Raw genomic sequence first — 22,216 nt, 5'->3', positions numbered from 1 at the left:
ACGCGGAAGCGGAAGACTACCGCAGGAAAACGACGAGCGGCGTGGGAGCCCACGTTTTCGGAAGCGAGTCAGGCGATCCGTTCAAAATGCGGACGCCCGCTTCCGATCTGACGGCTCGTATTCTCCCAGCTCTCCTGATAGTCCAATCGTGGCAATCCCTTAATTATAGCATATCTAATTTATTGACTACTGTTGTTATCATTACTTGTTGTTATTCTTATATAAAAATATTATTATTATAATATCTTGTGCCTCGTGGGTGGCGGGCAGATCGAGCGGCATTTGACTCCGCGGCTCGCGCGTGGGTGTGGTCCCCACCACCAGCGAACCCCTGCCGCGTGATCGCGACGGGCGGACCCGAACGCCTCCCCTTCAATCCAGTCTGCTGACCGGCGCCCGCACGTGCGGCCACTGGCCTTCAACGTGACCCACCATCACGTGGAGCTTGAACGAGGTCTTAGATGGGGACCGTTCCGTTCCCACCGCTGCGTCCCCTACAATGTCTTTCTGTTCTCCCTGGCTATACGAGCGCCCTCATAGAGATTCTTAAGCGGTAATTCAGATCCACCGTACCGTCCGCGAGAATTTTACTGTTGGGGTCGCGCGTCGCGGGGTATTTGTACCGATCAGCCGTACACGTGCGCCTGCTTGGGTGGTCCGCTGTCTGCGGGCCCCACTGCTCGGGTTCTTTTTTTTTCCGTGTGCAAAGGCCCACTGGCTGTGTTCGGGAGCCGTTTCTCGCGGCAGCGCGACACGTGGAACGGCGTCCTTCCCGGGCCTGTATCGTCAGATCCATTTCTCCTCTCTTTTTCCTCTTTCTGCGCGCACGGCTCCACTCGGCTCGACTAAAGTTGGCGTCATTCTCACCGTCTGATGATGGAGGTAAGCCTGATCTAACGGCTAATCCATTCGGGCTGACTGAGCCGAGGCTAAGGTTTTCAACACTCATTGTTTCTGAGTCATCCCTTTCTTTCTCTGGGCTCTACTTGCCATCATCTGCAGCTGATTTGACCAGTCTCCGCTTCGAGTTTCAACCCAGTCTCCGTTCCCTCTCTCTCTCTCTCTCTCTGTCTGAGCCAAAGGCTCTCAGAGACTGAGATGCGATCAGAGATGGAAATTGTCGCTATCGCCTCGGTTTCTAATAACGAGCCTTCAATGATGGCATCGGCTCGTGCCAGACGGCTCCAAGCCTTGTTAAATCGTTTCCTATTTTATCCCTCTCCTCTGGTCTCCCGTTCACACGAATCACGCCACCAGTGGCGTTCTCGTATTTTTGTTAAAGGTTATGGGTATCTATCGAATACTCATGCCTTAAATGGCCCACTCCCCTCGATAGAACCCCAGCCGCGGTCCTTCTCGGATTTCCCTAGTTTTCAGCAAAATCGGCCGGGCAGTCGGCCATCGCCGGCGACGTCAACAGGCCGGAAATCGAAACCTTTCTCGGCTTCCGATCTATTCCACCAGATCTCCTCCGTTTCTCCTTTCTCTATTCTCTGTCGCTTTAGATCCACCAGTTTTCCGGCGGTTTTCTGCAGGTGATCGCCGTGAAACTGGATGTTTAGCTCCAGATCGGGCGTCTCCTCGGCGAATTTTTCCTCCATTTGAGTCTGATCCTGTTTCTCTGCAATAATCGGGTGGTATTCCAGGCCCTGATGCGATTTTCCGGGCAATAGCGGTTTCTGGATCACCGGAGAAGGGTTTCGTTTGATCTGCTTTGATCCCTTTGGCTTGATTAAGAGGGAGGGAGGGAGAGAGAGAGATGCCTTCTGGAGCAAGGCTACCGACGTGGAGGGAGAGGGAGAACAACAAGAGGAGGGAGCGACGGCGGCGGGCGATCGCAGCGAAGATCTATACGGGGCTCCGGGCGTACGGCGACTTCAAGCTCCCGAAGCACTGCGACAACAACGAGGTCCTCAAGGCCCTCTGCAACGAGGCTGGCTGGACCGTCGAAGAAGACGGCACAACTTACCGGACGGTGACCACACTCCTCTACCCTCCTCTTCTGTCATTTTCCCCCTCTCCGCATTCTCGCTACTTCCCCGATGGAAAAAAAATTAATTAAATATTAAAAAAAGGCACAGGATAGCTGCACCAATTAGCGGATGCTATTGTGTGCCGGCGAGGTGACGGCTGAGAGGCGCCGTGCGCGCTTCCGGCCCGCCGGCGTGCTTGTCGGCCATGTTGCTAACATGCGCCATGCCTGTGGCTATTCTAAAATGCGCTGCTCTCGTGGAAGTTACTTAATTTTTTTTATCTTTTTCTTTCGTCTGATATGGACGGCTAGGATTGCTCGATTCCGCTGCGAAGACGGTCGGTGCACGTTAGACTATTTTTATCCTAGAAAATTTGCCCTTCTTCCGGAATATATTGAATAATTCTGGAGCGTCGTTTGGGCGGACGATCTTGCCTTTGCGATGGGCTAGAAATCCCATCATGAAATCTCGTTCGTCCATTTCACACCATAGGCGGAATTGTCAGATAACCGTAATAACGAAAGATACCTCCTCCTGTCTCAGCGTCACGCAACCCACGCGTCCCGATAGGCAGCATTCACGACGCCGTGTCCGGTTCCCATTGTTTGATCTGAGGAAAATGACCCTCCATTCCATCACCTCCCCGCAAAATCCACGCCTCGCGCGCGCGCGAAAGACAGATGGTTGGTCTTTAATTAGGACTTCAAGCTCTCTCGCACCACTTTCCTTTATAATTTGACCGTCATCTTTAAAGGTTGCGTTAGGTAACGTAACTTGGAACGTGGATGGGGAGTGGCATATGGCACACACTATGTATGGAAGTGTAACATGGTGGGGAAAAGATGGGATTTTGGGACCAGAGTGATGTTGCTGTTACTGAGCTGGGGTGGTGGGTCTTCCGGTCCATTTCTGAAAATTAACATCTCTAGGGCCTGTCTTCCTTTACTTTTCTGCCTTCTGTGGAATTTAACCCAATTGAGGCATCAAGTGGGTTATATGACAATGATTGGAGAATCCAATTGCTGAGGCAGAGAAAGGTTTTTGCTGAGGGTTAGGTATATCGGCAACAACCTTTGAAACTCTGCAATTTCTTTTAGGACATATAGAAGGAATGCGAAAAGGCATCACCAAATGCATGTTTGGTGGAGTGAACATAGACAGTTCGATGTATTTGTAATTTAATGTGTGTCTGCTAGTTTACATACTAGCGCATTATGGCTTTTGTTCAACTAATAGTTGGGATTGATGTGGAATCATGAAGCTATAAACTCTAGTAACCTGTTGATGTCATAAAACACTTCGCTGGAAGAAATATGTTTTTGGGGAAAACTTGGGATTCTAAGTAACTTAAAATTTCCCAGCCAACTCCATGCTTCATGCCTGCTTAGACATAGATTCTAACTCAAAGTTATAGTTTTATGATTTGCGCACTTGCCAAACCCAATTAATGAAACTCTGATCCCTTAGCCTCTTATTGGTGCCTCCGGGAGGCATCCATGTCAGTTGTTTGCTTTTCTTCATTCATTTTTTCTAGCTTGGTAGTGGATATAACGAGAATATCAAAATTGTGACCCTAAAAAGAGCTGATTTGTGAAAGACAAAACTATTTTTCGTCAACAACAAAAACTCGCATAACCCGTTTTTTACCCATTTTTTTCCTCATAATTTCTCGACCATTCCTCCCATTCATGGCATGGTTATATATCCCAGTGGTTGGGCTTTGGGATTGTATTACTGGGCGGTGCCAAATAGCCGTTGAAAGAGCTAACTCGTCATACCTGCCTTGTATGTTCTTTTGATATTTCAGGGATCCAAGCCGGCTGCACGCGTGGATGCTGCTGCAGGGGGCTCAGCTTCACCAAGCCCGTGCACATCTTATCAGCCAAGCCCACGCGCATCCCATAACCCTAGCCCACCCTCGTCCTCCTTCCCAAGCCCATCCTCCTCTTACGTCACCCATGCCCATAACGCTAACCAAGGAGCGGATGGCACTTCCCTCATCCCTTGGCTCAAGAACCTCTCCTCAGCCTCCTCCACATCCTCCTTGAATCCCCCCAGCCACCACCATTTCTACATGCATGCAGGCTCCATCAGTGCCCCTGTGACTCCTCCGCTAAGTTCTCCAACTGCTCGATCACCTCGCGTTAAGACCGATTGGGATGACCCTGCATCCCAGCCTCGTTGGGCTGGTTCCCAGTACACTTTCCTACCATCCTCCACCCCACCGAGCCCTGGCCGTCAGGTTATCCCTGATCCTGCGTGGCTCGCAGGGCTCCGCCTCCCTTCTGGGGGCCCCTCCTCGCCCACCTACACCCTTGTTTCATCGAACCCATTTGGCTTCTTCTGTAAGGAGGCATCGGCTGGTGCAGGATCTTCCAGAATGTGGACTCCGGGACAGAGTGGGACGTGCTCTCCTGTGCCTGGTGGACATGCAGGTGTTCGGGTGTCCGATGGCATTTCGGATGAGTTTGCATTCGGGAGCAGCAGCAATGGCAATCTTCAATCAAATGGGTTGGTGAAGCCATGGGAGGGAGAAAGGATCCATGAGGAATGCGGATCAGACGAGCTGGAACTTACCCTTGGAAGCTCCAGGACCAGGTCTGAAGCTTGACGAGCATTCATGAGTATTAACTTCTCTTTCTCCTGTTTCTGTTGATGTGTCGTTAGTTGAGAGAGATGGAGAGGGTTCAAGATACCATCAGTGGTCTTCTGTCTCCAGCCTCCATCCGCTTTCAGGAGATTGATGTAGGCTCATTCTGCTTTGAAACATTAAGACTGAGTTATGTCCTGGAGAGTGGATGGTAGAAGGAAAGGCAAAATGAGAAATATCTGAGAAAATTGAGGGGATTAGGAACAAGGTGTTGTGTGTTCCTGTTAATTTTTTTTTTTGGATGTTTTGCCATTATATTTTAGATTACATGGATTTATTTTTATCCTTTTTTTTTTGCACTAGTTGCCATATATCATTTCATGCAGAGCTTTAGTTGCTTTGCGCTTCATCCCCTACAAAGTTGTACCGAGCTGTGGTGGTGTCATCTTGTTGAATTGTCAGTTACAAACAATTTGTTCTCTGTGGCAAGGATCATCCCCCAACATTGAGTTAATTTCTTTCCAAAGTTGCTCCTTAGGATGGCTTTTTTTTTTCTTTTTTCTGTGCTGCTTATGAAGGATAGATGGGGGATTGCCGGGGAATAGTTTTTGCTCTTCTTTTTTAATGAGGTAATGCTGATAGTGTTACTGATTGGATGGCGCCATACATAGCTAGTCATACAGGACTTCATCTTTTGATATCTTTTTTCTCTTCTTTTACTGCTATTTTATTTTCTGATTCACGGGAATGTTGTTTTTCAGACAAGTATAAATAAATTCTGACAGATGGGCAATTTAAATCTTCAGACGTCGATTATAACAAATGTTATAATGTTTCTTTTTTTTTTTATTGATGGTATCCCTTTAATGAATTCTATGTTTCTCTGCTCCCAGAGTAAGCTTTAATAGAGAAGATGGGGTCGAAGCCTAAATAAGATGCCTTATAAAGCCTAGCCAAGCAACTTATACATGTGATCTTCAATCGCAACCATTTTGCATTTTAGCGTCCTCGTTTTTGTGGCCGGTCATTACACTCCATCAGCTAAAATAACTCCGACACAATCTCCAGTTTCAGCTAAAATAAGAGAATCACTTATTCAGAGTTCAGAGGTACGAAATGTTTCCGCGTCTGGCTCAGCTACGACTACATATAGTTCTCCTTTCAAAAATCATACGAAAAACCTGATGTTCAACCATGTCTCAGATCCGTACGCCAAGTGATTGAGGAATTTCCCCAAAGATCATCTCAGCTACTTTCAGATTGAGGAGTTTCCGCCATTATCCTTGATGTGGATACATCATTCACACAGCAAACAGGGAGGAGATTTAACATAAAAGAAGCAGATTGAAAACAAGCGTAGCATAAATTGAAATGCAAAGCAACAGTGCAGTATACAAAATATGCAAGTCGATCCATCGGAAGCGTTCTGCCGATTCCCAAACGTGTCCTTCTACAAATGAATTACTTCTTTTAAAATTATTAGCTGTACAATAATTTACACACTAGAAACTGTAGACGGGACCAAGAGAATCTGGGCTCAGATGGACCGATCTTAAAGGCAACACTTTTTTTTTTCTTCTTTTTTTTTTTTTTTGTGTAAGTGTACAAATGACCCAACTCTGTAGAAATAACCCAAACTGGTTATTTATCTAGTTTCTGGAATAGATCGGATAAGGCATGATAAAGAACAGAAGCAGCAGGCGGCTTAGGCAATGAACCTAGAAGAATATCAGCTGCCTTGATTGACGAACCATAGAATCGGCAATTTTCTGCGGTGCGGGTTGTCACCATACTTCCTTCGAGTGAGCATCCTACAAATGCACCTGCAAAACATACTAATTTAATACAATTGATCGAAAGCTACAAAGCCAATTTCTTGCATATGGTACTGCACAACACTTTTTGAGTCAGTGGTTTACAAGTTGCATCTCAAAGATTGTTGCAATTTCTAATTTTATACTATGTCTTCCTTTTTATGTTTGACTTTTCCTACATGCTGGAGAGAGCTGGAGGATCCCTGATTGCAAAATTTTAAACAGCAAAGACAATATTGCAGTTTCAGGACTCCCGATCTAGCTTCTGATCTCACGGCGAGCCAATCTCGATCCCAAAGTTGCTTTAGACAAGATTCCACAGCCAGTGGAAGATGGAAACATCTTGCCTGAGATCATATAGTTTGCCAGAAAAAGGAAATATAATTGCTACATACTTCAGTATGAGGAGAAGCAGGCGTATGCATTGAATGTTGACCCAAGAAAGAAGACTTCCTCAAAGATCGAGAGGTTCTTCAAGACATTTTGGTGGCTTACAAAAAGAGTGGTCACGCAAACGATAAAGCAGTTGATATCATGCTAATTCATGAGCTCTTAGTGGATACAAACATTAAATTTATTTTCTTGGAAAAAAAGGCTGGTTTAGTGAGACAACAAAAAATGAACAGGATTATCATTTCCCATGTGTCATGTACCATGCCAATTGCTTTCCATGGCACGACATCTCAATAACCCAATTTGGACAGGATCAGATATCATTGATGAGCTTGAGTCGAGTCACATAAGAACATGTTCATGCATGAGCAATGAATGGATGCCCATGAAATACGCTTTTGCATGTACTGTAACTATTGTTACTCCAGAACCAACCGCTATGTCCATTCAGAGACAGTTTCAAACAGAAGGATCTAGGGATATAGCAGGTTATATCAGTAGCTAGTGGCGATGATGGTGCCAGCTGATAACAGGTTGAAAGTGCGTGCATAATGAGGGAAAGGGGTGGAAGATGGGAGCAGCAATGAAAAGTGAAGGACCATAGTGTGAGGCAACTAGAGAACAGAGATGAGATTAGGTGAAATTTTAGGGTGTCGATGAGATGGTTTTTCAATATGAAGGATCTTTGAGTACATCCTATATCGCCTAAATGACCACAAAGCTTTTGCTCATCACATAACCATTTTCCTTTTATAAACAGTGACAGTGAAGCCCTTCAGACAATACATGTGATACTTAAGGACTATTATGGCTTACTCTTTGATTTTTGTTTTTATATTAAACTGCTATAAGGCAATATGGGCAAAACTCCTACATGGGACTATTGTTTTGTCATTGAAGTCTGTCAATTTTTTGCTTTGACACTGGTTATTCGTAACATTAATACTATGGCTTACTGATGAAGCAACCTTAATGGGAAAGGAAATCAAGGGGAAATCAGGGTGGGCAGTAATTAAACCAGGGAGGGAGTGGAAGAGAAGGAGAGAGAAACTTTCAGGGAAAGTGCCAGAGAAAGGGAAGGGAGGGGTGGTGACACGGCCTTATGGAAGTGGGATTGGAAAGAGGAATTTTTCCTCCTTTTCTCTTTTCCAAGAAGGAAGAAAAAAAAGGAGAGACTTTTCTTCCCTGGCCAGGGTCTTTCTCTCTTTTGGCTTAGTGTACATAGATAGATGAAGTTCAGATATCCAAATATAGTAAAAATTGACCAATAATGTCCAGTGAAACGCATTTCTGGTGTCAACCGACTTTTGTTTTTCTTGTCGTGTTACTTGCCATCCTCACCATTACTTCACATCTCACATCGGATAGGCGGAACAAATATGCATCGCTCAGGTGTTATCACCATTGCAATCCCATATTTCTTGCCTAAATCCTCCCAACAACTTCAACTGTCAGACTTCATCTTAATTTCTATATATTCGGCACCCTTTTTTTAGTGTGCTCCGAAAAATAATTCACCAGTTTCTAAGATACCACTATAACATTAACTAAAATTACTTTCCATTTCTGATTAGAAATTATGCATATTTCTAAGATATCACCCCATGGCTAATCTGCAATACCCAAAGTGCAGCTATTTGCAACCATTAACAAAGAGCAATAGACATAAACCTGAGCTGTTGTGCCCTTTCATAGAGTATTCTTCTGAAATGCACACTAATGAATTAATGGTAGTAAATTTTTTCTTCAATTATGACAAGAAAATATAGTGTTGAGAATAAAATTACCTTTGCTGCAACTGTACGTGTAACAAGCAGCACAACCACCATCACCAGCATGTAAATTGGCCTCAACTGCTCGTCCAACAATGCCAGCAGCTGCACTAAGAGCAGCACCAACTGATACATGTGCACTCCCACTAAAGGTCTTAACAGCATCTTCCGTCCTCAGCACAATTATAAAATCAGTTAACTCCCCACCAACCTGTAGAAACAATTTAAAAGAACAAGCATGGTTTAAATATGATTTCTGCCCCATATAATGTGTCACAAGTGGGTTTCACATAAGAACAAAGATTAAAATACCTGAGCTCCCCATCCAACACCTAATGAAGAAATGGCACATGGAGGAGACCATGAATCATCTTCCCTACGAGCAATGACCAATCCAGTCCCAATATTGTAAGTTACCATTACTCCAACCCTTACAACCGTAAGTATTGCAAGACCTTTTGCTCCTCTCATAATAGCTTTGGGAATGGACTTCTCGGGTCTCAACGAACCCACCTGAGGAATAATATTCAACATTCTGTGAACCACGACAAAGCCAGTAGGGATGAAAGTGCAGTAGATAATATCCGTCCAAATCTATTTCATACGCGAATCTATCTAGACACAAACTTGGATATCCAACTGATATCCATATCTATATTCATCAAATAAAAACAAATATAGATATAGATAGATAATTATCCGATCCATATCCAAATACTCGGTTTTGTTTGTAATGCTATTTAATCTTTTAGATAGTACTCGTGAACATTTAAGGCAAATAATTGACCATATTAACATGTTACTAAGTTAATTTACCTTATGTTCGATGATATTTTTGATTTTATAGTCACAAAGTTTAACTATCCAACTAATAATTCATATTTATATCCATACTTTCAAAATATGGATATGACTTTTTGCATCCGATTAACACCCATATCTACATCCATATTCGCTAAATATAAATATATATGGATATGAATATTCTGATACATGATCTATATTAGATGCATTTTAAGCCCTAAAAGCCAGATAACATCAATAACTGTTAGGCTCTCTTTGGGTCCCATTGCCCTTATGCATAGGAGTTCTCTCATGTGATAGGAAGGATTGATGAGAGGAAGAAGTTCTAGAGGTTGGGAAAAGCCGCTGATCCTACAATCTCCAACTTTTGGGGATATTCAAATCCACGTAAAATATTGATCTATGGTACTCCTAAAATCTACTATTTTCAGCTAGACAGCTTCCCTTGATCTAATAAAATTTTCCTTTTCTGACCACCTCTTCATGCTCCTTTCAAACCATTTGCATGCTATTACTCTGATGAGGAAAATCAACATCCAGACAAGGCACTAATCTTCATCATATTGCATAGAAAGGTTACACAAATTCTACCCTTCAAAAAACTTCTAAAAGAGCTAGAAGAGGTAAGAAGATCATGTTATGGTAGAAAATAGTGGATGCAGAAGCAATACATTATTTTCATTCAAAGTCAATACTATGATCAAAGACAAGTCAACAAATTCACTTGCACATAGAAAAACAAAGGAAATATTAAGACTATACCACAATGGCCCCATTAGAAAGATGGTGCCTTGGTCACTGAACCCAAAAGTGTCAAAAAGATTAAAAAAAAAAACCCATCTCAATGATTATATTATGTTTTGCAGCTAAAGGTGTGTAGCAACTAAGCAGGTAACTGAGAAATTCTGTGGGAGTAAACAGGTACCTGAGAATTTCTGTGGGAGTAAAAAGATATCCTTCTAAACAATAATTATCATACAACAATAAACAACATAAGGAGATTTCAGACCCATCATGGAGCTTGACCACCTTTGTTAAGCACTGGCAGACACTGTAAATTTTTTCCTGAAGCTTTCCAAATTTACAAGTTGAGCAGTTTTACTAAAAAAATTTATGGATCTATCAACGTAAATTCAGCTCAATTGCAGCAAAGGCAAGATTAATGTGGAATTTATAAAAAAGCAACTTCTAAGCACATATGACATCAATCAGATATAACAATTCAAGAAAATGCAGTTACCTTGTTGTAACTACGAATAATGTTTGCTGTTTTATAAATCTCATACTCCATTGTCTGTCCCCATGGGAAGTTCAACCATGACCTTAATGTGCTAAGATCTGTCAGATCGTGTGTTGGCAACTGAGAGGCACGACTAACTTGATCCATCAAATAAGGCCGAACAGACTCAAGCCGCACACAGCACACATCGCAGACCCTCTGTGGGTCCACAGCTCGAAATTTTGAAGGCAACAAGCTCCTGCCTTTTGAACACTCATTACAGAATATTCCACCACAAAACCGGCAGTGGTGCCGAGAGCACATGATTGGATGAAAACGGACATTGCAAAGCATGCAAGCAGATGCTGCACTATCAGGCAACCATTTGGGTGGCTCTGCACCAAGAATTTTCTTTGCATTCCCATAATTAGCCTCTGTGAGGATATGTGCCATCTCCTTCCAAGCTTGCCCAAGGATGTCGGTCGAAATCCAAGACGTCCTGCAATACTGAATCTCACCTGAACGAAGGGCCTTCATTTTGCCTCTGGCAGCAAGTACAATCTCCTAGACCACATCCCACATGGTCATCTCCTTCTCTTCTACAGCAAAGTGGTCCCAACTAATATCACCCTCAGGGAAGTATGCCCCATTGGAACAGAACCCCCTATTCCACTCCTCATGATCAATCACTGACATGGGGGGGACCGAAACAGGTATCCAAATGCCAGTCTCTTCATAGAGAGGTGAGTCATAGTAAAAGTATTTTCCCAACTTCCGATCTCCAGAAACTTGAGGAGCTGAGTCTGTATTGCATTGGGGGGCCTGAGCCTTTTTTTGACTTGAGGAGTCATTGATCCTTTGAGCAAAGCTGTTGCTGTTCTCCTCATCCAAATCAGAGACCTAATACCAAGTTCCAATGGTTATGATAACAATCAAGTCTTTGTGACCTAGTCAGGATTCAAAGGACTGGAGATACCAGTAAGGAACTTAGATTAAGAAAGCATTGAATTCAGCTACAGAAAAATCATCCGCACAATCAATGTGATGCTGAAGATATATATCGAAAAAAATCACAAATTTTAAGGGGTGATATCCACAGACTACAGAGAAAAAATTCGAAAGAAAGATCAAGTGAACCTTATCATTTTATTCAATCCCAATTTCAAGCAAATATTGATCTTTTTTAATGAAATAAGCCTAATTTCCGGGAAAAGGGGATCCTTTTTACGATCAAAGCCTAATTTCCACGGTTAGGGAAAAAATCAAAAAGGTCAACCCGAGATCCTAAGCTTCCACGTTAAAGCCGAAGGGGAAACGAAATCAAAGGAAAGCGCAGGGACGGAGAGACATATACGGAAGGGAATCACCTCCACCTGGGGACAACAAGGGGAATCCTCCTGGGCGAGAGGAGCAGAAACCCTAGCTTCAGCCATCGATGGTGAGGAAACCGAGAGCTCGGAATCCGCCGCGGGTTCCGACGTCTGGGATTATTGGGCTTCGATCTCTGGGTATAGCTTGCTCGCCTCCACCATTGATTAGGTCAAGGAGAATCGGCCAAGAAGGAAGGAAGAAAGCGAGATTTGAGGGAGAGAACGAGTTCGGCAGACCTCCAGCCGCTATCCGGCTCTCCTTCCAACGGGAAAGCGGTGGCTTTGGATATCGAAAAAGGATCGCGACGAAACCGGTTGATTAAAAAAAACGATGTCACATTAACAATATATGGCGCTCTTATGAAATGCGACATGTTGCAATCATTAGGTGACCTTCTAATGTTTCGCATATTGATATTATTATATATCAATATTATATATCATATTAATATTATATATTATATTTATTATGTATATATATTTATTATAATATATTATTAATTATATTATTGTTATATTATTATTCAATGATAATTTTAATTATAGTAGAAATATATTATTGCACTTTATATTTATATAATCAAAATATCTAATATATTACTTCTATTTATCTTATTTTTTAATCCAAATAATTATTAGTATGAAAAATAATATATTATAACTATAAATAAAAATATTAGTTCCATAATAATAATTAATATAACTTTTAGAATTAATAATTTGTAAGACTAATAAATATATTTTTATAAAATATATTAATATGTTATTATAATATATTTTATATAATTAATAAATATATTTTTATGCAATATATTAGAAATAGTTTGAGTGAACTTGAATTTTTTATAAAATAACAAATAGATTAGTTATGAATATTTAAATTTTTTTACTTACTGAAATATAAGATAGATGATTTTAAATTATCAGAATTATATTACTTTGAAATAAAAATAATCAGCGGGCTAAAGTCGTATTCCTTATCACATTTCGATAAACAAACGCCAATCTTTCTCTCGTTCATCCCTCGTCAGTCCATACTCCATATAAATTAGGAGTTGCGGCAAGCGGCAGCTGAGAATAACGGAGCAACCGGTTCCACCGTCACGCCCCCAGTCTTATTGGCGAGATCACTCTCTAGCCTTAGACTTCCGGCCGATCTCCGACCCCTCTTGTCTGCTCCCCTTCCTCTCTCCACTTCTTCTCTCCTCTCTTTCGTTCCATCTTCCCCACCAAAACCCTAGCATCCCCGTCGATCGACCGAGAAACCCTAGCCCCGGCGGCCGCCATCGATGTCCGTGGAGAGATCCCTGGAAGCGTGGGAGGAGGTCCAGCGCCATGGCCAGGACCTCGCGGACCGCCTCGCCCAGGGCCTTACCGGCCTGATCCAATCCCACATGAGCCCCCCCGGCTTCTCCTGGCCCTCCCCCCTGAAGAAGCCGTTCGACCTCGACCTCCCCGCGTTCCACGTCTCCGGCCAGCCCGATCTCGCCGCCGGCGGCGTCTCCGCCTTCCTCGACATCGGAAGTCGTCTCGGCCAGGCTGGGGCGGAGTTCGGCGCCTGCCTGAACGGTGTCGTGCAGCAGTTCTTCCGCCAGCTGCCGGTGCCATTCCGTCAGGACGAGGGCGGGGCGGTTGCGGCCGTTCTGCCGGCAGCTGAGAGGCGCGCTGGTGGTGGGAACGTGCTGGGACTGGCGGTGGAGCAGTTTGGCGATCGGGGTTTCTCAGAGGCGGCGGCCGCTGGTAGCTCGGATGAATGGGGTGATGAAGAGGGGTTGGGATTTGATGTTAAAGCATCGGGGCATCTGAAAAGGCCGCGGGTAAAATTGTCGTTTATTTAAATAATTATTCTCAATCTCGCAGTATTCATAAGCTATTTTTGTTTACTGTTTTTTTCTCCGATGAATCTTTTTTCTCTCAATGAAACACCATGTCTTCTCAAGTATATTAAAGGAACCTATAATGACTTCATATGTGGTGGGTGATTGCTCTTTGATACCATTCCCCAAAGGCATGATGAAAAAGAGAGTATCTAAACGCAATCCTTTTTATTGTAAAAGAATTGTAACACATGGCGGTGCATTTGTATGACATTCAGATTGGATTTCCCAGGTGTCTCAGAAGACTAAATTGCAACAATTTAGGATTAAGTACCTACTAAAGATCCAAGAGCATGATAAAATGTCCAAGGCGATTGCTTTAGATTCCTCTAATCAGTATTCATGAGCCAAAGGCTGTGAAAACTATATTCTCGGTCTCTCTGTGTAAATGATGCCACAGATTGTTCCATACGTTTGCTTGGAGAGCAAGTTTGGGATAAGGAAGCCTCATTTTTGGATTTGTAGAAGCAAAGGAAAGTGTGGATAAGAAGGAGGTCAATCTTGTGCTTCGTTCTTAGCATTATTTTTGAGATGCAGAATTTTATTTTATTTTTTTATCACATTTCCTGTGGAATTCCTCTCACCTCCAAAGTTCAAGCTCTTCTATATTTCAACGGATGTGGCAAGCACTATTTTTTTTCATATTTGGGCAAGCTGCAGCGTCGTCAACTGTTGTCTGTGTCACGTATAATATAACTTGTCCTATTGTTCATCCAGAATGAAAACCATGTCAAAATGCAGTATGTGTTTTTAGGATACTGCTCGTTAGCTGATTTGATTGTTCTTGCTGTTGTTCGTATGCATTAATTCTATGCATTAGTTACTATGCTATGAACTTGTTGTACTGCTTATGTGTTACCAATGATATATTTACAAATTATTTGAATATAAATATCTCTTTTGCAGTTTGCAGCTTGCATCTGAAGGTGAATAATGTTTTCATTAATGCTTGTTTAGCATAGAATTATTCATAGATACTTCATGATATAGAACCTATTACCAGCTTTAGTTTTGATGTATAATATTGTCAAATGCAGGGGATCATTAATATCACATCAACTTATGACACTAGAACTCATGACGTGGAAAGTTCCTTGGTTGCAAGGGGAGACCTGTGGAGAGTAGAGGCATCGCATGGTGGTTCAACCTCAGGAAATGAGAGTTCACCTCTTTTCCTCATTCAGCTGGGACCTGTACTGTTTGTTCGGGATACAACACTTCTTTTACCAGTTCATTTATCAAAGCAACACTTGCTTTGGTATGGTTATGATCGGAAGGTAAATCCATTTCTTTACTTCCTACTTAAATAGTTATGTAAATAATGACATAATTGGGTGTGAACCTCTTTATTTTTAGTTTACCTTCAAGAGAAGTGGCTTATAAGCAAGTAAATAGCAAGAGTTTCTATTGACTGTACATAAAATTCTGCTTCTGACTTGTTTGATGAATTTTAATTGACTGACTAATGACTGCATTGCAATATCTATAGCCTCATAACTCTTGTCTTATTTCATCAATTGAATCATTTTTTTATTCATAATCTTTATTTTAATATATGCTAGATGTGTTATAGTATTTGGCAATAAAGAGGGATTATGCATTGAAACATTGATTTTAGATGAACACAGACGTACAGGAAAGACAGATGAAACATTTGGGAGGTATGGCTTAGTATGAGGCAGTATGGGGCTTGTGCTGACTCGAAGTTGAGTTTTATATTAGTTTCCTTTCGGTACGGTATGATACACTCCATACTGAGCAGTACGACATACCATGAGCTCAAGCTTCTGTCATAATAGAGGAGGGGCATACAGGAATAGCTTTGACAACGAGTGTCCTCCCTAAAGCATCATGAGCCACAACATCAATGCCAGCAACCCTATCAAAAGACAAGATTGATCTGTCAATATTCAGTTTGATGTAGTACTTAATTGGGGCTTGCCATCGAACCAAATTCCATAGTTATCTAGGGCAACTAGGGAATTGGATTCTAATAATTAGAAGCCAGAGCTCGAGCTCTTCAGGCATGGAGAGACGGCTTTTGCTTAATATTACAAACACAACAGGTTTTCTAATTTTCCAGAATTGCCAAATGTTATTAGCAAACAAGGCCATGCCCAATTTAGGATAGGGAAGCCATTCCAAAAGGAAGGCTAGGCTCAAGCCAGTTACCATCATAATCTGACAAAAGGTCTGCGAGCTCCCACTTCAGTCATTCGTAGAGCGGTTGCCAAGTTTGTTTAGTCTTCTTGCATTGGAAAAACCAAATGGTTGACACATAAGGCATAAAGGAGAGGAATTTAAATACAAGGTATCGGGCTAAGAATTGGTAAGAAGCTTGTCCCAAGCTTCCAAATAAAATACTTTACCCTCGAGAGACTTGAAGTTTCCAAATTTGATTTGTTCCCTGCCAAATTAATAGACGATGCACCACTATGCTGAGAAGACAAATTGGTGTAGATTTGCTTAGCAAGCTTTTGACCAGCCCTGGCATCTTTCCATGCATTCACCGAATTTGAAATGGAGATAGATATAGACCTAACCTGTCCACGTGTATATTAGCAGTCTTACCAAACTTCCCGACCATGCAGTGTTTCCAAACATCGCCATATCTTTTCAAGTTGCAGCTGAGATTGATACAATCAACAATTCAGCACTAACTAAAGCTCTACACTATCAGAAACAGTAGCAGAGATTAATAGAAACAAGCAGACACATTCAATGGGCTATAGTCACTACATTGGCATAAATTTTCGGGTCTTCTTCTTCCCTTTATCATCCTGATATTGCAGAATCTTTTTCATAATTAATCCATTATGATAATCTGTCCATAATTTGATCGTTCCTGCATTCCTTGCAGGTTTCTTCCCCTACTTTATCAAATTCTTGCAGGGCTACAGATTTTGTTCACTGCTTATTTTCTTGTTTAACTATGACCTAGTCCAGTATGCATTTTATCTATTTATGTTTTTATATCTCATAGTTGCATTCTCATTTTAATCTACAAGAACAGTTTCTCTTTCTTAAGTATGCGTCTCTTTTATTCACCAATCAAATTGAAGGCTCGTAAGTTTTGATGACAGCTATTCCATGGGTACCATTGTTTTTACTTGCTGACGCAATGGTTTTGTCTTTAGAATGGAATGCATTCCCTCTGTCCAGCATTATGGTCAAAACATAGAAGATGGTTGCTGATGTCAATGATCTGTCTCAACCCTCCTGCTTGCGTAAGTCTACATAAGTTTTTCCCCAATCTATTTTTGTTTATAATCTGTATCATGGTGCTCCTCCTAGGGATATGAATAAAATTTCATAAATGAATTGTTTTTCTAGCTGGCCCAAAAAATATGGGCAGATGTTTCTTGGCTACTTTAATCATTAATTATATTTTTCTTTCCTTAGTCTTAAAGCCCTGTCAAGTAACTTTGGCAAATGGCATTGCTGATGATGCAATGCCTCTTGTTTTTGGGGAGATGCTTACTCACACAACCATGCTAAATCAAAAAGTACAATGCAATATGAAGTAGTAAACTTATTATGCCACATGATATTTGACAAAACTTATCTTTGGCTATTCTTTCTGTGAAATAATCACATTACCTGGACAACTATATTCTATGCATAATCAGTACAAATCCTTTCAATTGAGCATTCTGGTTACATTTTTTTTCTGTATACTTATTTTTTAAATGCTCATTTTCTGAATGTGTTATCATAGTTCTTTTAAGATGCCAGAAGTACCAGACATACTACCCCTTTCTCTGGGACAGTGGAGTATATATTTGTTAGCTTTTCATATGTTCAGTCTTTTGGATCAACGGTTATAATTTCTTTTGCAAAAGCTGAATTTTCTCTAATCATGAAGTTGTTGACCGGTGTTTTCCCCCCTCCAGTCATTCATGGACTTGCAATTCCCAAATGGGCAGCTTACTTACGTGGCTGGTGAAGGGTTGACTTCTACTGCTTTCTTGCCTATATTTGGCGGCTTGCTTCAAGCTCAAGGTCGATATCCAGGAGAAACAAGAATTAGCTTCTCTTTCAAGGTTAGCCATTAGATTTAGGAAGAGTGTAGCCAAATCAATGAAGACAGACTTGACAGTGGTGAGACACCATAAATTGGACATGCTGCATAAACGGACAGGAAATTGTTTTATGTTATCATACCTGACTGCTTCCATATCTTAGCTGTTAATTTCGACAAAGCATGCAAACGAACTAGATATTAAGTAGATTCTATGTAATTTTTCAATGGTCTTTGTTATAGTTGTATTTTCCGTGTTTTGGGTGATAGTTTCCTTCACTGGTTTTTTTGTATCATGCTGCTGTAGTGTCTTCACTTTTATTATGTCCTTGTTATATCTCCTTATAGTGATACATATACCTGACAACTTTGTTAATATCTTCCTTTTAGAATAAAAAAGGAACACGGATTACCCCAATGGTGCAGTTGCCTGATAAGTCTTTTTCAGTAGGGGTTGCACAAGCCATTGCATGGAAAAGATCTGGTCTCATGCTACGACCAAGCATCCAATTCAGGTAAATGATAGTTGGTTTCTTTCCTCAATCCCATGTTCTGCTAATTAGAGCATATGATGTAATATTGATGCTTCATTATTTCTTTTTCCCCTAATCCCATCATCATTCAGCCCCTTGGGATAAGGGTAGTTTGTCTAAGTTGTTTGGAATGAAAAGAATGAAATGAAGGATATATTGTTGAGATAGCTTTTAGATATGCTCTGGAAGGATAAAAATGTGCTTCCAGTTTGGTTGGGTTTATTATACACCAAGTATTGTCCCACATTTCATGTCCAGTCAAATGTACAAGTTTGATGCATTTTAAGCAGCTTATCGATTTGATGATGCTACCTTTTGTTGAGATGCTGATTCATTTTTCTGGTTTTCAGGACTTAATAATTTCTCCATCTGTCTCTGTAACTTATAATTTCAATGCTAAGATCTCTTTTGTTTTTATGATACGCTTATTGACAAAAAAAATGATATTACTGCTTTCTATAATCTTCTTGTGAAGAGTAATGCCTTAGCAACGCCTTGCCAAATGAGTATATTCTATAAATGAACTTCAAAGTTTCTTTCTTTTCTGTATAGAGCAGAGAGAAGTTGGGGGGCCAGGGGGAGGGGGGGGGGGGCATCTGAGTTCTGGACAAATTTGCTTTTCATAAAATGCTGAACAAATCTGATAAACTTATTCTGACATAGATTGATCATGGTCCAGAGCTTGTGAGGATGGATTGTTTGATGACATTTTATATCATTGTAATTTGCTGGAGGAAAACTGAGGCATTTAATGGTAAATTATATATTGTAGGTCCTGGTTTACATAAATCATGTGGCTGACTCTTTATTTGATTGGTCGCTAATTTACTACCCTGACTTCCAGCTGTTGAAGCTTGTTTTCTTTTCTTTTCCCCTTTTCAATTAGCATATGCCCCACTTTTGGTGGAAGCAATCCTGGGATTCGTGCAGAGCTCATCCATTCAATCAAGGAGGAACTCAATCTGATTTATGGATGTTCTTGCACAGAGCATCCTTCTGCTTTTGCCTCCTTATCTGTAAGTTAATTGTTCCTGGACTGGCAGCATGGTGCTGTCCTTGTTGAACTCTTTGTATTATAATACAGTTCTTTTTTCAATCATGGTTGGAAGATGTTTGAAGTTTCGTAGATATTGACGCATGTCTTTGTGTGGCAGCTGGGGAGATCCAAGTGGAATGGGCATGTCGGGAGCTCGGGAATAGTTGTCAGAGTGGAGACTCCTCTCAGCAATATTGGCAGGCCATCTTTGTTGGTTCAGTTAAACAGTGGATTCGAGTTTTGATTCTTCAGACAAATGTACATATTAGTGGACATATCATCAAGCATTGACATCCATATCTGTGAATATACTGATACACCCAAATGTTTGATCAGGAAATCAAATACTTTTTTTCTTCTTGCCACATAATCACTTTGCTGAGAAATTTACCTGTTGAAGATTCCAAAGTGTTCAGACATCTCTTCCAGGTCATCTTGGTTGCTGAGGCATCATCCAGATCTGAGAAGTCATCCAGTTTAAAGGTCGAGAACACCCAAATTAACCTCAGAAGAAAGTTTGAATACATAGTCGACAGGAAAATCATGATGCAATTGGAACTCTGAGAACTCAGAATGTAACAGAACATCTATATTTCCCAGTATGGTTACTCGGTTTGGTCGCAATTTTTTTTTCCTTTCCAATCCCTGTATCAGTTGCCTCTGTCAGTCAGTTCTATGATGGATTATTCTTCCAAACAGATCATTTCTAGTATATAGCGCGCCAAAAGTGGGAAGGATTGATGCTTAGATTATTCGTAACTATAATGCAACAGATTCAAGCTCAAGCAAATTTGTTTCCCTGGAAAGTTGTAAACACAACTCAGCTGATGATGTTTAGACTGGACTGATTTAATTCTTGTGTACTAAACTATTTGTTAGTTTGTATAAAGTAGAAATCAGAGTTAATTTACTGAAGAAATCACTTAAGCAGGGAACCATCTGCTCCTGAATATCTGTTTCCGGTTCTACTGTAGAATTGGCTAAATTGTTTTTGAAGGATTTGAAGATGACCTGACAGGCATGTTTTCCAGAGTTGTTTAATAGTTCCAAGTGGTTACTTGGCTGTGAACTTTGTTTCCATGTGCCCACATCTCTGTTATTTCTTGAGCAAATCTCACGTAAGGCGACTACACACACTTATTCCTATAATAAATTGTGACTTTTTTACGCCCAGGTCCCCTGCTTGATGAGTGCTTAGACATTGAATAACATATGTTTGTGAATGTTTATATACTTAGTGAAAGAAGATCAGGTCTTTCAGGTATTTCTTGATTTCTTGATAGGATATGTTGCACCAAATATGTATATGATGTTCTTTCCATCTAATTTTTATCTAAACTCTGTATTCTGTGAGGGGCAAACAAACTAATCATCAGCAAGCTGCTGCTAGCCCGTATGGACAGGGGGGAGGGAAGTGGCAAAGTTTTTCCTGATCAGAATACATTGAGATATACGCCAGTGGCAGTTTAGGTTCATGTATTTTCGGATTCATTTTGTGCACTTTCAAAGCTACCTTAATGTTTTTCATTTTGTCATGGATGATAACATGGGATGACTCATGTTTATAGCCAGTTTCAGGAAGTACGTATAGCCTTTGATTCTCTGCTGTGTTAGAAGGACCAGACCTCAACTGCTCAGTTTCAAAGCGATCAAAGTTGGAGATCATGCGCCCATAGGTGGGTTGAAAGGTCCTTGAGTGTCGGCCACCACTGCTACGTATTTTGGTATTTTCATGCCAGGTTAATTCATGCTGGATGAATCAAAACAAGGTAAGAAGTATATAGCCCTATTGAGGTGAAGGCATGACTCCCCAACCCTTTGATACTACAAGAGAAAGGAAAAAATTCATTCCCATAAAAAAAAAGGGAAAAAATGCATTAAACCCCCACAAAGAAAGCCTCAAAGGAGTTAACCCCTCCTTTTCTGCTTTTAAATTTTATAGTGCTTTGTTTTTTACATTTAATTTTCGTACAGCTAACATTCTATGTTTACTCCCTTGTGCATATATATATATATATATATTCACTATATATATTTGATCATACCATGCAAATTATAAGAAGTTCAGTTAATAATACAAAATAACAGCCAACATAGTGGCAAAACTTCATAAAATATTTTTTTAAAAATCACTCCCATGGATGTGCAAAGTTTTGCTCACAAGAAAATCATAAAAATAAAGGAAACAACCGAGCTGCTCGTCCACACGGTCCGACCGCGTTTTTTTTTTTTGCTTTGAAAAAGGGGAAGGGGGGAGGAATGTTGGATGCGGGCAGAAATAACCGTGTGTTGGGCACCTCGGCCGGTTTTACTCATATCCTCCCCATTCATGGGCCCGGCTCGGTTATCCCTCTGGGCTTCGGCACAAATACCACGTGTGAGCACGTCACACCTAGCACCACCGAGGCTACTAGCAGAGCGATACCTCCTTCGAAACCACTTGGTTGGAAGTAAGGCCACGCTCCTATTGTGCTACCACCTCAGTGACCAATCGGTTTTGGATGGTAAAGAAAAAATAGATAATCTCCAAGCTGACTCGTATTCCTTGATGACAGGTAGGTGCTTCCATGCCTCCTGATTCCCTTGTACTTCTTGTCGTCGTATTCGTGTCTCCGATCTACCTTGCTTTTCCCTTGGTTATGTTTGTACTTTGATTTCTAAATTTCGACATTTGCTCGATCTTTTGTGATTTCTATATGCCACATCTAATGGTTTTATAAAGTATGATGCTGTATATGTCACTACCAGTCTAATTTCTATTTACCCGTTGCCGCAGCTATAAACCCTCTACTGACATTACTTCATCTAATAAAA

General features: G+C 41.1%; 3 protein-coding genes across 11 annotated transcripts; 2 read left to right on the top strand and 1 right to left on the bottom strand.

Moving 5' to 3' along the window:
- Window positions 1–1,306: 1,306 nt before the first annotated feature.
- On the top strand, window positions 1,307–5,077 carry LOC103708961 (protein BZR1 homolog 3-like). The gene is made up of 2 exons (XM_008794089.5): window positions 1,307–1,975; window positions 3,781–5,077. Exons 1-2 carry the CDS (start codon window positions 1,760–1,762, stop codon window positions 4,582–4,584), a joined length of 1,020 nt encoding a protein of 339 aa, XP_008792311.3. The 5' UTR covers window positions 1,307–1,759; the 3' UTR covers window positions 4,585–5,077.
- Window positions 5,078–5,907: 830 nt separating this feature from the next.
- On the bottom strand, window positions 5,908–12,265 carry LOC103708960 (uncharacterized). Of its 2 annotated transcripts, none has more exons than XM_008794087.4 (5): window positions 11,933–12,265; window positions 10,587–11,465; window positions 8,855–9,055; window positions 8,558–8,753; window positions 5,908–6,386 (listed from the first exon to the last, which is right to left on the bottom strand). In XM_008794087.4, exons 2-5 carry the CDS (start codon window positions 11,100–11,102, stop codon window positions 6,205–6,207), a joined length of 1,095 nt encoding a protein of 364 aa, XP_008792309.3. In that variant the 5' UTR covers window positions 11,103–11,465; window positions 11,933–12,265; the 3' UTR covers window positions 5,908–6,204. The 2 variants fall into 2 exon arrangements, with proteins under 2 accessions (XP_008792309.3, XP_008792310.3); XM_008794088.4 differs by having other exon boundaries at window positions 11,939–12,168.
- A 689-nt stretch (window positions 12,266–12,954) lies between these two features.
- On the top strand, window positions 12,955–20,321 carry LOC103708959 (uncharacterized). Of its 8 annotated transcripts, XR_015969038.1 has the most exons (9): window positions 12,987–13,752; window positions 14,850–15,089; window positions 16,950–17,039; window positions 17,706–17,855; window positions 18,224–18,348; window positions 19,046–19,120; window positions 19,253–19,382; window positions 19,521–19,660; window positions 19,739–20,321. XR_015969038.1 is itself a non-coding variant. In XM_008794083.5 (8 exons), exons 1-7 carry the CDS (start codon window positions 13,225–13,227, stop codon window positions 19,644–19,646), a joined length of 1,389 nt encoding a protein of 462 aa, XP_008792305.1. In that variant the 5' UTR covers window positions 12,955–13,224; the 3' UTR covers window positions 19,647–19,660; window positions 19,739–20,321. The 8 variants fall into 8 exon arrangements, 3 of the variants coding, with proteins under 3 accessions (XP_008792305.1, XP_008792306.1, XP_088561054.1); XM_008794083.5 differs by lacking the exon at window positions 19,046–19,120 and having other exon boundaries at window positions 12,955–13,752; XR_015969037.1 differs by having other exon boundaries at window positions 19,521–20,321.
- The last annotated feature ends 1,895 nt before the right edge of the window (window positions 20,322–22,216 follow it).

This window comes from Phoenix dactylifera, chromosome 9 (assembly GCF_051530095.1).
Source record: "Phoenix dactylifera cultivar Ajwa chromosome 9, Ajwa_hap1_PhDact_Kaust_v1.1, whole genome shotgun sequence".
Lineage (NCBI taxonomy): Eukaryota > Viridiplantae > Streptophyta > Magnoliopsida > Arecales > Arecaceae > Phoenix > Phoenix dactylifera.
This window is presented reverse-complemented; position numbering and strand designations above follow the sequence as displayed.

Coding starts and splice junctions, on each gene's coding strand:
- LOC103708961 (XM_008794089.5), top strand. CDS start 1,760: ATGCCTTCTGGAGCAAGGCTACCGACGTGGAGGGAGAGGGAGAACAAC. Junction 1,976..3,780: donor ACGGCACAACTTACCGGACG/GTGACCACACTC, acceptor TTGATATTTCAG/GGATCCAAGCCGGCTGCACG.
- LOC103708960 (XM_008794087.4), bottom strand. CDS start 11,102: ATGAAGGCCCTTCGTTCAGGTGAGATTCAGTATTGCAGGACGTCTTGG. Junction 9,056..10,586: donor TTATTCGTAGTTACAACAAG/GTAACTGCATTT, acceptor ATTATTCCTCAG/GTGGGTTCGTTGAGACCCGA. Junction 6,387..8,557: donor CACGTACAGTTGCAGCAAAG/GTAATTTTATTC, acceptor TATGTTTTGCAG/GTGCATTTGTAGGATGCTCA.
- LOC103708959 (XM_008794083.5), top strand. CDS start 13,225: ATGTCCGTGGAGAGATCCCTGGAAGCGTGGGAGGAGGTCCAGCGCCAT. Junction 15,090..16,949: donor GGTATGGTTATGATCGGAAG/GTAAATCCATTT, acceptor TTTTGTCTTTAG/AATGGAATGCATTCCCTCTG. Junction 17,856..18,223: donor GAATTAGCTTCTCTTTCAAG/GTTAGCCATTAG, acceptor TCTTCCTTTTAG/AATAAAAAAGGAACACGGAT.